This window comes from Mastigoproctus giganteus, chromosome 11 (assembly GCF_048544385.1).
Source record: "Mastigoproctus giganteus isolate SK-2022 chromosome 11, ASM4854438v1, whole genome shotgun sequence".
In the NCBI taxonomy this organism is placed as follows: Eukaryota; Metazoa; Arthropoda; class Arachnida; order Uropygi; family Thelyphonidae; genus Mastigoproctus; species Mastigoproctus giganteus.
The window spans coordinates 126375389-126391222 of record NC_143585.1 but is presented as its reverse complement, the minus strand read 5'-3'; the positions used below and the strand labels follow the sequence as shown (position 1 = coordinate 126391222).

At 35.6% G+C, this 15834-nt stretch overlaps 1 protein-coding gene across 1 annotated transcript in view; it reads left to right on the top strand.

The window, feature by feature from the left end:
- PAPLA1 (Phosphatidic Acid Phospholipase A1) overlaps positions 1–15834 on the top strand; it is a 334165-nt gene that overhangs the window by 224090 nt on the left and 94241 nt on the right. Inside the window, exon 11 of the mRNA XM_090384561.1 lies at positions 6437–6588. Coding sequence (XP_090240687.1) covers positions 6437–6588 — 152 coding nt within the window. The remainder of the gene's footprint in view (positions 1–6436; positions 6589–15834) is intronic.

Here is a 15834-nt window from a genome sequence, read left to right as displayed (position 1 = left end):
ACATTTCTAATGTAGAAGGCTTAATGCCCAAGGCATTTGTAATTCTAATTAATTTTCCAGTCAGTGTTCTTATTTTATGGAGTATATATTTTGCATGGGCTATGAACTGAAACCAATCATTGACCATTTCACCGAGGTATTTATACGTATGGACAATTTTAATAGGTTGGTCGTTTAATCTTATGTGTGGTGGTCTCTGTAAATTTAGGTTACCTTTAAAGAGCATTTGTCTGGTTTTCATTACGGAAATCTCCAGTTTGTGGGTTACACACTAAGTATTTAAGTCAAGCCACAAATCATTTCCACGTTCTTCCAATTCAAGTCTGGAATTACCATATACGAGAACAGAGAGGTCGTCTGTATGTGCAAGTTTAGAAATATGCTCATGTTCTTTAACCAGCCACCCATCAAGGACCTCGTTCCAGCAAACAGAGCTGAGAACAGATCCCTGTGGGCAGCTGCGAGTAACTGGTCTCAATACAGAGCAATGTCCAGATGAGACTACAAGGCATCTGTCTTGAAAGTAGTCAGTGATAATGCTGTAAATGGGGACAGAGACCCCGGACTCCCGGAACCTTGCCAGGACACTCTGCCACCATAAGGTGTCAAAGGCCCCTTTGAAGTCCTCGAAGAGGCCGAGGATGTATTTAGTATTGAAGTAGAGACAAAATTCATAGTTTATTTAATTGCATCTACCGTAGATTTTCCTTTAGTAAAACCGAATTGATTAGGTAAGTGTAAATTTTTTTCTATTGTAGTAATTTAGAAATCTTGCAACAATAAGTCTTTCCAGTACCTTCCCAGGAACAGGAAGAAGGGTAATAGGATGGTATGACGATGCCTGGTTTATGGATTTTTTAGGATTTTTTAATAATATTTTCAAATTCGCTTGCTTCCATAATTTGGGAAAAGAACCTTCATTAAGACAGGTGTTAAGTAGATTTTCAATCAGTTTTGGACAAATTTCCCAAATTCTTTTCAAGACAGAAACTTCCATCAAATCTAAACCAGGGCATTTTCCCTCCTTCATGGAGCAAATGGCCTCATCAATCTCCTCACTCTTGAAATTTTCTTCAAATGAAGGTCCTTTGTAGGTTAAATAGTCTATTCTTATTTTAGTCTTTTCGTTATTTTCTGGAGATTGAACATCCTGATGTATTATTTCGTCCAGAATAGCATTCATGGTCTCTGACCGTGTAAGCGTTTCAATATTATTTGACTTTAATATGGATGAGAAGATCTCTGCTGGATGTATCTTTTCAACAACCAGTTTGTAAGGGAGACCCATGGGTCTTCATCAAGAGTTGTTTTTACCAATCATTCCCATGCTAAACACTTTTCTTTATAAATAAGATTATAATATGTTCTTCTGGTCTCCTTATAAATTTTCTTCAAGTGTTTGATCTCCTCATTTGGTCTGTTATTACATTTTGCGTGTTGGTAATCTCGCCTGGCATTGCACGGGGAGAATTTCTCCTCAGGCAATATAAATAGCAAGTTGCTGGTGCTTTCAACATGTCCGACGGTGTCAGCAGGCATTGAGCACCTGTCTAGTTTGCATGCTTTTTCCCTCTGCTTCCTGTAAAACTGGTCATTCGCAGCTGTTTCCAACATCATGCTTTAAGTAAACGTCTAGTATAGCCATAAGGGGTGTTTCATGGTAGTTAACTATACAAGAACACTAAGTCTTAATTGTTTATACAGTAATGTGTTTTCCAAGTAAAAGGGTTTTCTTTGATTTCTGTATTGAAAATTGTAGAAATCTTCATATTTTGAAAATAGGAAAACATACAGGATCATGTATGAAACACTGCTGTTAGCCCTTTTTATTTTATTCTCAGTGAAACAAGTGGGATTTCCTCTTGCCAAGGCTTTCTTCTGAATGATATGTCCTTGACACAGCCAAAGACATCGTAGCCATAGTTAATTTGCTCAGCTAAAGTGATGTACTCTAACTTGCTTACATTAGAAATAGAATACAATTAGACTATAACTGTTTTATTTCTTTTCATGCAAATAAAAAAATGTGTGTTCATAACAACAAATTGTTTTTTTGAGAAGAAAACTATTACTGTAGAACCTTGGGATATTATGATGTCGTTACAAAGGAACTGGATGCAAAAAATAATTTTGATATCATATATTTGGATTTCAGGAAAGCTTTTGACACTGTTGCGCATGGAAGACTATTGGACAAATTGGAGCAGAATGGTATTAAGGGTAAGTTGCTACAATGGATAAAAGGATGGTTAAGTGGGAGAAGACAGAGGGTGGTAATCAACGGGTGCTGCTCTTCGTGGACTAATGTTATTAGTGGAGTTCCACAGGGTTCGGTGTTGGGTCCACTGTTGTTTTGTATATTTATCAGTGATATTAATGAAGGTATATCAGGCTTAATGTCGAAGTTTGCAGATGATACAAAGTTGGCAGGGTTGTTAATGACAGTAATGGCAGTGTGCTACTGCAACAGGATCTAGATAATTTGGGCAGATGGGCTAAGAAGTGGCAACTGAAGTTTAACCTTGAAAAATGCAAAGTACTGCATATGGGTAGAAGTAACCCCAGAGAAACATACCAACTGTGTGGTACTACACTTAAGGTGGTAGAAAATGAAAAAGACCTGGGAGTAATTGTGCAGTCAGATATGAAGTTTTCTGAGCAAATCAGACAGGCTGCCAGGGCAGGTCATGGGGTTTTGTCAATGATATATAGGAATTTTGCTATCAGGGAGAAGGAGGTGATTGTCCCTCTGTATAAGGCAATGGTCAGGCCACGCCTTGAGTACTGCGTACAGGTCTGGAGGCCTCATTTTAGGAAGGATGTAGATTTACTTGAGCATGTACAGAGAAGGGCAACAAGATTGGTGAGGGGAATGAAGGGATCCTCTTACCAAGAGAGGGGCTTAAGTTCTGCAAATTGCAGTGGCTGGAGACTAGGCACCTGCGCGGTGATCTGATTGAGGTATATAAGGCCTTGAATGGGTTGAGCACGCTGAATTCTGATGAGATCCTTCCACTTGTTCAGATTACGAACCTAAGGGGGCATAAATTCAAATTAAGAAAAGACAGATGTAGAATAGATGTGCGGAAATTTGCCTTTAGCCAGTGGGTGGTTAATTGCTGGAACAAACTTCCATCTGTCGTTGTGGAAGTTGACAGGTTAAATAAATTTAAGGAGGAACTGGACAGGCATTTGGAGGGAATGGTGTGATTTTTTTTTTTTTGGCTGATGCTGCATAAGCTCATACACTTGCTTTCTTGCATCACATGCCACTGCTACTACTACTACTTATATATCCACCATTCTCAGAACCCAGCACATGCTGGATTTTTGAAAAGTCCAGTTTTTTTTAAGGCTATGCATGTAGCGTAAGTATTTAGGGGTAATTCATTATTTTTATTAGATAATACAATAGCTGTGATTCCTGTAATCTCTTTGCAGAATGGTGGTCACCAGCCAAAATGCTATCTCACTGGGTGGTTATAAAATAAATTTCCCTATTCAGGAGATGCTACTGTCAAAATGGTTAGAGATATCACTGTGAAAATCGGTGGATATGTCATTTAGGGTATGGGGAAGCGATCTGTAGAAGGAAAAAAATTAGTTCCAATTTCCTCCACCAGGGGAGAAATTGGCACTGTAAACGTGAAATGAAATACTTATAATTAGATTTTAATATCAGAACTTAGAGATATACAGATATTGTTCTATGTGCTTTATTTCACTTGAGATGACATTCTGAAAACAGCGGACTACATGTGACAGTTTCACATAGCACCTCATTGGGGATGTTGGCTACATGATGTTTAATGCTTGCTTTCAAATTGACAAGCGTCTGTATGCTGCCATGATGAACTCTGTCTTTCAGGTAACCCCATAGCCAGAAATCACAGGGATTGAGAGCTGCTGATCAGGCTGGCCACAACTGCAGAAAGTCTCTAGAAATGATGCAATAATTTCCGAATGTTGAACGGAGCAGTTCCTTTACTTGTCGACCAACATGGGGAGGGGCACCATCTTGCATGAACACTGCAGTCTCCAAGCATTGCCTTTCTTGCAGAGCGGTAATAATTTGAGCTCTTAAAAGAGCGCAGTACCATGCACTAGTTACTGTGCACCTTACGGGGCCATGAGGTGTAGACTCATAAAAAAAAAATAGTTCTATTATAAACTCTGCTGTGAATCAAACCATACTGTAACATTTGGATTTTGTAGTAGTCTTTCATGCCCAGCAGATGGATGAGAAGTTCCCCATATTCCGCAGTTTTGTGCATTCAGACCCATGAAGAGTGAAATGTGCCTCATCAGACCACAAGATCATTCGAGCTCATGTATCGTCAAGTTCCATATGAGCCAGAAATCGTAGAGCGAAGTCTAGTTGTTGTTGCTGATCACAAGACTTTAGTTCTTGCACTACGTGAACTGGTAGTGTTTCACATTCTTACCTGGATGCTATTGCAACCACCACTTCATCCACTACCTCCGTTCAGATACGTGGTCGTCCCCTGCCTGGAATTACACCAAACTCCCCAGTCGCTTCAAATTTCTTTATTAGTTTTTGAAGCCCCACTGATGTCAACAGTCCTTTATGCAAACCTTTAAGTTTCCGATATTTATGTAGTACTGCATTAGCGTTACTGTTATTCTGGTAGAACAGTTTTACTAAAAGAGCATGTTCCTTTTTGTAAGTCATAATGGTTATTGATGTTGGTGTTGGCCCTTCTGCTTTTATCTAACAGGATGTCATTTACGTAAGCAGCATGTCTTGAAATAAATGAAAACTTTTACATATGTGCAGTGGCGTTTTCCCCCTGGTGGCAGAAATTTGAACTGATTTTTTTTCCCTACAGATCGCTTTCCCATACCCTAAATGACATGCCCACCAAATTTCACAGCACAAACTCTGACCATTTTGACACTAGGGTCTCCTGAATAGGGAAACTTATTTTATAACCACACAGTACTTGTCAAAGAAATAAAGGTCCCAGGTTTCAGCAATCAAATCTTAAAAACTAAACAGAAACTTTGAACCGTTAAGCATTATACTATCTTAAAAACTAAACAGAAACTTTGAACCGTTAAGCATCATACTGTGAATTTATATTGAATATCTGGTAACATGAATGATTTTAAGCATTTAAATATATAGTAATAATGACATACTGTCTAGAAACTATGTAAATCAGAAAGAAATAGGTATTTGGAAATTATTAATGGCACATAAGGTTTAAATCCACACCCACTTTTTTTTTTTTTTTTAAGTATGGATAGCTAATCTCTTTGCTGTCCTTGTACAGTCAACTATTCCCCTGAGAAATATTCAAGAAGTGAAGTAATTACACATTTTGAGGAATTTTGATTTTTCTGCTGTATGTATTTTTCCTTCAGTATGCATTGTCTCTGCTAACAATTCAAGAAAATTCATCTATTGGAAGCTGCATTACAAATTCAAAAACTGGTGTCAAATACTAAACATCACATTTTGCACTGAATAAATAAAAAAAAAGTGTGTAGAATTTTTTTTTTTTTTTTTGAAACGTTATTGCTACAGCATCTTTCCTGGATGTGTATTTAATCATTAACAAAATTTCAAGAGAAAAAACTCAGTTGGGTGCTGTTTTATAAACTGAAGAATTGATGTCAAAATGGTTGCTTTTGTTTGTGAATTTAAAAAAAAAAAGTGGGATGCCTAACAAACAGTTATTTTTTTTAAAAATAATTATTATTCATTCTTCCTTCAGTTTGTATCGCATCTATTAACAAAACCAGTAATAAAACTGCTTCAACCCTCTCTTAAGTTAGTCTACGTTAAAACACAGAGGCCTACAAACATTTATAGTTGTTTCTGACACGTGGTGCTTGGAAAGAATCTGACCAGTTATCGAAGGAAAGGTGTCGAGATATAAAAGTGTGATTTCATTAAGTTGTTTGAAAATGATAATCTTTGAAGCAGTTTTAATGGCATTGTATCTGCCTTTTCGACAATATAAGAATAGTAAGAGTGAAGGAATTGTTGGTGAAAATAAAAGATAGAAGTGGTGTAAATAAGTGAAGGGTTTCCTATAAATACATTAAAAACATTATAGCTTCTAGTATTTAGTCTTTCACAGTTCAAATTTCATTTACTTTCATGAACCAGCACACTTTTTCAAAAAGGAGACGTTGATTTTATTTATCTTTTTAATTTAGACTACTGCTCACACAAAATCAATCCATGCAGATGATAATGTGAGCCATAATATAAGTAACCTTTTGCAACCTAATTAATATAAATAAAATATTTAATTTTTTTCACTTTAACACTTAAATAAAATTGTCAGTCTGCTCACAAACAGTAAGTTATTGTACCTTATTGCTGTTTATATAGAGGAGAAATATTTTTTTTATTAAAAATAATAATATTATAACATAAGAAATTCTTAATTATAATTCACAGAACCAGCAGCAAATAGAGAGTAGCCTTCCAGCGAGCACATTCTCTTTATTGCAGGAGAGCCAATTTCACGAACAGCGTAGATCAACTACTACTTCAGTTGACTATACCATTGGGGACAATGGAACTGGGCAGCAAATTGTGGTATATCCTCAGTATGTTCAAATTTATGTACAAAATATGTTTTTACCTTCCTACCGTTATGTTTGTTGCATCTTGTTTAAAATTAACACCCCCTTTCTTTCAGTTTAAAGTTCTCACTATTAGTCATGAAACAAGAGGTATTAAAAATGTTTTGTTTAATTAGTAAATTTTTGGTAATTTGAAACATAGAATAACAGACTTAAAGTACTGGTAGAGTTGCACCTCACTTAACATTGCATAACTCTATGTACAGCAGAGGCTGTTCTTTTGACCTATCTTCTTTTCATCATCCAAACAGTTTTTCTCCAGCTTTTTCATAGTGAAACAGATTTTCATTAAATTTGCAATTTAACAGCAGATTACACTTTTTTTTCATCTATAGTGAAGGAATAGCTAGACTAGCATAACATCAGGCGCTAGTTTATGTATGAGTTGTGCATTGTTAGATGTGGGGTTTGCCATATTTTGCATGTTGTAATGCAAACCTGATTAATATTGTCCTTCATTAAGATGCCTAATAAATGCAATATAGTGTTTAAGAAGTATTTTTAGAAGAATCATATGCAGTATTTTTTATGTATTATAAAATCTGGAAAAGGTACAGTAAAAGTATAGTATATTATGTAGATAATATACTGTACCGAATGTACATTTTTAAACTTCAAAGTGGCAAGAAGCATTATGTAATTAGAAAGTTGAAAACATATAAACATAAGAATAATGGGCAGTGCATAGAAAAGAATTGTAAAAATAATGTAGAATTTCAAAGTGAAGATGATAGTGTGGAGTATGACATAAAGTCATACTCCACACTATCCTCTTCACTTTGAAACTATAGTTGAACCATGCAGTTCATCCCCCCCAAGCTCCAAGGACAAATATAAGGTGAGGTTTTTGGTAGTCCTCTGTGACAGCTTAGTAGGAGTGATACATTGCCATCTGCCACTTTTTTTTTAGGAGAGGCCTGGGTCAATTTCTGTTAACAACTAGAGGAATGTCTAAACTTCTTCAGTCAAAGCTGTAGTTAAGCAATCTTAATCAGAGGGAGTAGAAATTTTATCCACGAGTTACTCTGGATTTTTTAGCCTGCACAACATACAAATCTACTTATGAATGCAGTCTTACACAGAGAAATGCATATACATGGATATAAGCAGCAATGCCATCCAGTACTTAAAATAATAATTTCAGTTTGAATTGGTTTTTGTTAAACTGAGAAGTGTTGTGTTGAATGGTTATGTCAGTTTGGCTGAGTTGTTGCTTGTCAAAGTTATGGAGTGGGTCATTTTGATCCCACTTTGCAAATTAAAAAAATTAACTTTGCTAAAATGTTATTTACTTCTGTAGTAAGAAAAAAAGGTTTGGTACATTAGTAGATGCTCAGAAATGAAGAAAAATTACTTATAGTTCATATTTCCTTCCTGGAATTTGGTGGCTACCTAGGCCACCAAAGAACAAAAGAAATATTGTTTCTTTAATAAACAATATTTTAATATTTTTCTTGTTTATACTCTGGCGCGACCACCAGGTCAGTGGAGTTTACAGTAAATCATCAATACAACCGTTAATCGCGTTTAGCAGTCATGGGCCTTGAACTCCAGTCCACTCAAAGAGCACATGCTACTGCACTCACATTCCTCACCACTCGGCTACGTCAAGCCTTTTGTTTATTAAAGAACAATATCTTCCTCTGAGCTGTGGTAATCATGCAGACATTTTGTTCAGAAATATTTCCCAATGCTGAATATAAAAAAAAAAAAAATTGATTAGACAGACCACAGCAGGGATTGTTAGTTGATGGCTTTGAAAATTGTGTCCTTTTCATTTACTACAGATGAGTAATTGAAGTGATATCAAGCTAAATATCTCATTATGGTTTGGAAGATGGGGATGCACCAGTTAAAAACAACTTAGTGCGACTGTTTGAAGGTGACTCTGCTGTGTACAATATTGGGTATCTTCGGACCAAATAAAAGCTGTGTCTGGTATTTAGTGTTGATAATGCCCCATTATGGTTTATTTAAATATTGGAGTATCAATGGTATTAACCCTAGGATGGTAACAATAATCACAATGATGTGTAATGGTATAGCAAATTTTGTACATTAATATTAAAATAAATATTTTCTGTTCTGGGATGACCACAATCCGGTCAGAAGAGGCACCTTAGAGGAGACTTGATTGAGATGTTTAAGGCTCTGAGAGGCATAAGTAAAATGAATGAGGATGAAATTTTCACGGTTATAAATGATTCTAGAACTAGAGGCCATAATTTCAAGTTATGGGGGAAGTTTTCTTTTGGCCAACGAATTATAAATAAAGTTATCCACATTGGTGGTAGAGGCTGACAATTTGGAGAAATTTAAAGGTCAGCTGGACAACCTACAGGAGGAGGGAAACGCATAGGTTGTGTATTTCCTTTTCTCTTATTAACCTTTTTTTTATTATTATTTTCCTATTATTATTATTTTGTTTTTATTTTTTTTATTATTTTCTTCTTATTATTATTTTATTTTTATTTTTTATTATTTTCTTATTTTTTTATTTTATTTTATTTTTTTGACTGGTGCAGCATAAGCCATAGGCTTTCTTGCACCATGTGGCCATTACTAATGCTAAGCGACAATTAGTATTGATTTATTGTTTCCTTGTGGAAGTTGTTTATTTTTTATCCACAGTCCTTTTGTGAGTTACATGGGCTATGACAGTTAAATAAAAATAGTTTATATTTTATTATTTAATTCATTGTAGTTATTCAACCCATCATCAATCATGTCAAGTGCTGAAAAGAAAAAGTGTTGACAGTATCTAGATGAATATATAGCCTATGGTTTTATTTAAAGCCAATTCAACTCGGGACAGCCCATGTGTCTTATGTGTAATAGTACTTTTTCAAATGAGGCTATGAAACCATCAAGACTTTTAGATCTATTAAAAAGGAAACATCCCGATAAAGTTAGTAAACATATTGAATATTTTAAAAATTTAAAACAGAATTTTTAGCAGCGTAACACTGTTACTTCCTTATTTAAGAAGAATACACAAACAAATGATGATGGAATGATTGCACCTTATAAAATCGCAGAAATCATTGCAAAAACTGGTAGTGCTCATACAGTTGCCGAGACTTATGCAAGTGTTTTCCATTGATCTCTAAATGGAAAACACTTGCATTCTCTTTACCAATTTTTAGATTTCTTTTTGATTCTTAGCCAGAAACAGAACATCAGTATAGTACTTCAATGTACATGTTTGTAATATACTGTACAATTTCTATAGAATCATTACAATTACTAGAGGACATGTGCTAACTGCAATAATGGCCATATATATATATTTTTTTTTTTATGTATTTCTGTTTTAAATTTGTTGTAAGATTATTGTATGTTTTGTTCTGATTAACCCTTGTATGAGTGAGTTTGCTAAATGTGGCTGGGTCTCCTGTGGAAACTTTTTTGAGAGCAGTATGTGGTGTGAGATTTTTGTGGAATTTTGAAATTTTATAAAAATTCATTTGAAATATATAAATTTTTTATTCTTCTGTTGTTCTTATTTTGCTTTTATTATCCAAAAAAAAAACAAAAAAACAAAATAAAAGTTCACGAAAAAATTATATCCTGCCATTATTTAATTTTTTAATGCAATAATTTATGCAAAAGAAGAATACAGTAGAACCAGTGAATGCAGTAACTAAATTAATTTTAATAAGGTAAGGAAGCTTTCGGGGTAATGAACCCCTTCCTCAGCAAGAAAACATAACTAAAACATTAGGAATGGAATAAACTAAATAAGCAATGCATGCTCAGATTGCTGGGAGAGCGTGCACATGAACGTGACAGTGTTCAATCACTTACTATGTTAGATCGGGTGATTATTGCTGGTACCCGGCATGTATATGGGATGGCTGCCAGCATTTGTGGTGCTTTAACACTACAGACTTCAAAATTGGGCAATAATTTGTGTATGTATTCTGCGTATATTTATGTATCATGATGTGCTTTATTCAAAATTCTCTAATTTCAAATCTGACAAATGAGGTCAACAGGTGTTTTCTCCTCTCCTCCTAATTTTTTGAGACATTTTAAAGGGTTAAAATGCATTGTAACATTAAAAAGGCATTACTTAACCCTGAAAGGGTTAAGCAATGCTTTTTTTTTTTTTTTTTTTTACTGAGCAAGTAGCTGTTAAAGAGATTACTTATATTAGAAATAGTAACAGATTTTGGATCCAACTTCATAGTATTAATCGGTACCAGAGAAGAAAAGTGTAATTCTTAATTTTCCTTTTGTGTAATTCTTTAGGTTTCCTACATCTATACACTTCTTTAGGTTTCCTACATCTATACACTTGATATAGATGTAGGAAAGGAAAGGAAAAAACTGACTCGAGTAAATAATACAAAGGTCTTTGAGATAACAGAGGAGGAGAAAAAGCAGTATGTACTGGAACTTAAGAACAAGTTTGAGCTTCTGCAGACTGCTCAGGACCAAGATATCGACGAGGAATATTACAACTTTCTGAAAGTAATAAAGCCCAAGAAACCTATAGGGAAACAGAAATCCAAAGAAGAAAAAATTAGTCAAGAAACACTTGTCATGATGAACCGAAGACGACAAATGAAGAGCAAGAAAAACACTGACAGGGAGAAAATTGAGTATACTGAGTTATGCAAAGCCATTAGAAAGAGACTCAGAGAGGACATAAGAAGATTTAACACAAGAAAAGTAGAACAAGCATTAAGGGAAAACAAAGGATTTAAATCAGCAGCCATGAGCAGTAATAAACAAATGATACTGAAACTGAAGAATAGCGATAAAGCTATTCTTCCTTAAATAATAGCGATAAAGTCCTTATAAACAGCAGAGAAGGCATAATTCAAATAGCAGACGACTACTACAGAGAATTATACAAGGAGCGAGGGAATGATACCAGCAGTGGGAAAGATGGATTGCAAAGTAGCAACACATACGACATACCTGATATTCTTCCTGATGAGGTAGAACATGCATTGAAGAAAATGAAGAATCGGAAAGCCCCGGGGGAAGATGAAGTTACTGTAGAGTTGTTAAAATTGGGAGGAAGAGACATAACACAAAAACTGGCAAGGCTCTTCACAAAGTGCATTAGAAAAGGTGTGACGCCTAAGCAGTGGAATAATGCAATCATAGTTTTGCTGCATAAGAAAGGAGATAAATCAGAAATTGGAAATTATAGACCAATTAGCTTGTTATCCCACATCTACAAGTTGTTCACAAGGGTCATTACTAACAGATTAGAAAGAATACTTGATGAGAATCAACCGAAAGAGCAAGCTGGCTTTAGGACAGGATTCTCAACTATGGATCACCTTCACGTAATATCACAGCTAATGGAGAAAGCAAATGAATATAAAACACCATTATGTCTGGCATTTGTGGATTATGAAAAGGCATTTGACTCCATACAGCATAAGGCAATGTTTCGGGCACTGGAAAGACAAGGCATAGATACCCCATATATTATGATTTTGAAGAAAATATATGAGAGTGCTACCTCCTTTATTAGACTAGACAAAGACAATAGCAAATTTAAAATCGAGAAAGGAGTTCGACAAGGAGACACAATATCTCCGAAACTGTTTACTGCTGCCCTTCACGAAGCTTTCAGAAGATTAAGACTGGTCGCAGAAAGGAGTCAATGTGAACGGAGAGTACCTAAACCATTTACAATTTGCAGATGACATTGTGGTTATAAGCCACGATCCCAAAGAATTAGAGGAAAATCTTAATCAGTTATGCACAGTTAGTAAGGATTTTGGACTAAAGATGAATATGGCTAAAACAAAAGTAATGATGAACAAGTATGCCACGGAAAGGGAAATAATGATTGAAGGAGCAGTAATTGAAAAGGTGGAGTCATATACTTATCTGGGACAAGTTATTAGCTGTAATAATGATAAATGGCTGGAAGTCAAGAGAAGAATAAATTTTGGATGGATAGCATTCAGGAAATATAGTCACATACTGAAGAGCAATATCCCAGTTTGTCTGAAACGTAAAATAATGAATCAATGTATACTCCCCACCATGACTTATGGAAGTGAAACTTGGGCACTCACCAAAAGAATGGAAGAGAAGCTGAGAACTACACAGCGAAGAATGGAACGAATTATATTGGGAATCAGACTGTTAGATAAGAAGAGAAACACATGGATTAGGCAGCAAACTCAAGTAAAGGACATTCTTATCAAAACTAAAGAACTAAAATGGTCTTGGGCAGGACACATAGCTCGAAGACATGATGACAGATGGACTAAGAAAATAACAGAATTGTACCCAAGAGGAGCTAGAAGAAAACCTGGAAGACAAAGGCGGAGATGGATAGATGAAATTCATGAGTTTTTGGGTAGTAAATGGATGGCCAGTGCTCAAAACAGAAGGAACTGGAAAGTTGCTGGAGAGGCCTTCATCCTGCAGTGGATTGAAAATGGCTGATGATGACTATTCAGTATTATAAGTTATTTTATAAATTTCACCAAGGTATAAGACATTCATAAGATGACATGTAATATCCCTATAAAACATTTCATTTAAAATGTAATATGTGAGGGGGAAAAAAAGGAGGAAAATTTTTATTGTACAAACCTTTGCGATAGCGTTTAAAATGGTGATCAGGCATACAGACATCCACAAGTTTACATGTTTATGGAAACACAAATCAAGTCCACTTCACCTAAGTTGACATTGGTAATGGCTTACATGGCTTCCTTCAGCTGTTAAAGGTTGTGGAGATTATGAAAACACCTACCAATGGACTTGCTCCTCTGAACAAGTCCAGTGGTGGGGAGGGGATTTCATCATTTTACCTTTTTAGATTATTAAAATTCTGTGCAGTTTTACAGAAAATGCTCTAGCCAATGAGAAAATATATAATCAACATATGGTTAGTGCAATTTCATGATGTTATGCAGTTTTTTTTTTTTTTTATGAAAACCCCAAACACGACAGATATTAGAACTTAGTGCTGTAGTCATAAAATTAGCAAAAGATATACTCTGTGAATGTTACAGATTAGTAAGCATAGTATGCAGAGAGTATACTGTGCTTACTAATCGAATTCCAGAGGGTATACGGTGTATACCCATTTGCGTGCGTGTGTGTGTGTATATATATATATATGTACCAAAGGTCGCGGGTTCGAATCCCGCCTCGGGCTTGGATCAAAGTACTGCAAAAACCTTGGGAGGTGCATTATGGCCACAGAAGCCGATGCGCCAATAACTACCAAAAAATATATATATGTGTGTGTGTGCGTGTGCGGCATATACAGTATATTAAAAATAATGAAATTATAAGTATTGCCTAAAAATCAAATTCTAATAAATTTATTTTTTAATTTTCAGTAAATATTTTAATAATATATATATATATATATTTTTTTTTTTTTTCACATCTTTCAAAAACCAGAAGGTATACGCTATTCACCTAAAAAAAAATCCAGAGGTATGTGGCGTATACCCTCCGCTACAGCCATGTTAGAACCTGTAGTATTTATTACTGTGCATGGGTTGGAGGTTGAGAAGATGAAAGAAGATATTTGTTGACGTTAGACTTGAACTTCTGTAGATTGCAATTATCAGGAAATACGTATGAGGGAAGGTTGTTCCAGAAAACAGAAGTTGAATGAATAAATGAGGAAGAAGAAGATTGGTTCTGTGAGTTTGAAGTTGGACAGTAAAAAGACAGTGAGTGGTAATGGCACGTGTTCGGACCGCTTTGAAAGAGAGAGCAGGAATTATAGAAGTCAATTCAGAAGAACAGTACCCATGGAAATTATCTATAGAAAAGGCATGCAGCAGAAACAGACCGTCTATGAAATAGAGAGTGAAGAGACTCTGTTAGAAATGAGTCATTAATTAACCTGACTTCTTTTGAATGGAATCTAGAAGCCTGCGAAAGGTTTGGTGGCACCGCCAAAGGTGTGGGAACAATATTCCATGGTAGGGCTGATTTGTGATTTGTACAGAGTGAACAAATGGAAGAAAAGTAACCTCAAAAGCGAGAGAAAAAATCCAGTTTTTTAAATGCAGAGGAAGCAATATTTGTAATGTGCTTATGCCAAGAGAGGTTAGAAGTCAGGGTAATCCTCAATAGAAATATATCATCTTGCCTAGAGATCAGTGTCATCGAAGATGACACTGATCTCTAGGCAAGAATCCTTTTTGTGAGATATAAGAGAGAACTGAGCAAGAATTCTTTTTGCGAGATATAAGAGAGGACTGAGTTTTAGAAGCATTGAAATGAACTAAGTTATCTTTTCCATACTGGAAAATTACCTGGAGATCAGCAATTTAAGAAATTGGTAGAGGATATTCGAGAAGTTGAATCTGTTTCGGCAGGGTTTCTCAAACTGGAAGGTGGAATGCAATGTGCTATCATCAGCAAAACTGTGGATAGGATTTCCAATGAACGATCAGCGATCAATGATCAGAGAGAAAACTGGATAACCAATTACAAAAAACAGTTGACAAACCAAGTGGAAGCTTATTTAGAAGACCTTTATGCCAAACATGAACAAAAGTCCTTGAAATGTCAAGAGCAACTGCTTGAGTTTCACCAAACTTTGTCATTGAATTTGTCCATAGATGGATAACATAAGCCAGAATATCACCAGTGGATTGAGACTTACAGAATCCATACTGGCTATCGTTGATCAGATGGAAGGTTTCCAGATAGTTTAATAGTTGGCAGTTAATTGATTTCTCCATTACTTTAGAAACAGTAGAAGTAATTGCAATGGGACGATAATTGTATGGTAGGGATTTGTCACCCTTTTTAGTAACTGGCTGGACAGGTTTTGAGAACAAGTGGAGAAATACCATAAGGACCTGCTGCTTTCTTAGCATCAAGATTGTTCAAAATCCTTCTGACAACCTTACAATGGAAGGCCACAGGAGGCATTGAATGGAGCCTACAGGGAATGGTGGGAGGTGGTTCCCCTACATCATTAATACATGAGTTGGAAGAAAAATAGGATGATAGCAGGTCAGTTTAACCTTGACTGAAGTGGCAATAGAACCATCTGGTTTTGACAGAGGTGGGAACATAGATGGGCAAAAGTTGTGGCCAGTAGCTTTGGTAAGAGAACAGAATGCTCTGCTACCATTTGGACAAGAAGCAAGTTTTCTACTCTTAGCTGTTCGAAATCTAGTGTGGACTGATTAATAACTACTTTACTGTTTTGCGAGCTTTGGTGTAAGGCAGAAAATGAAACTGAAG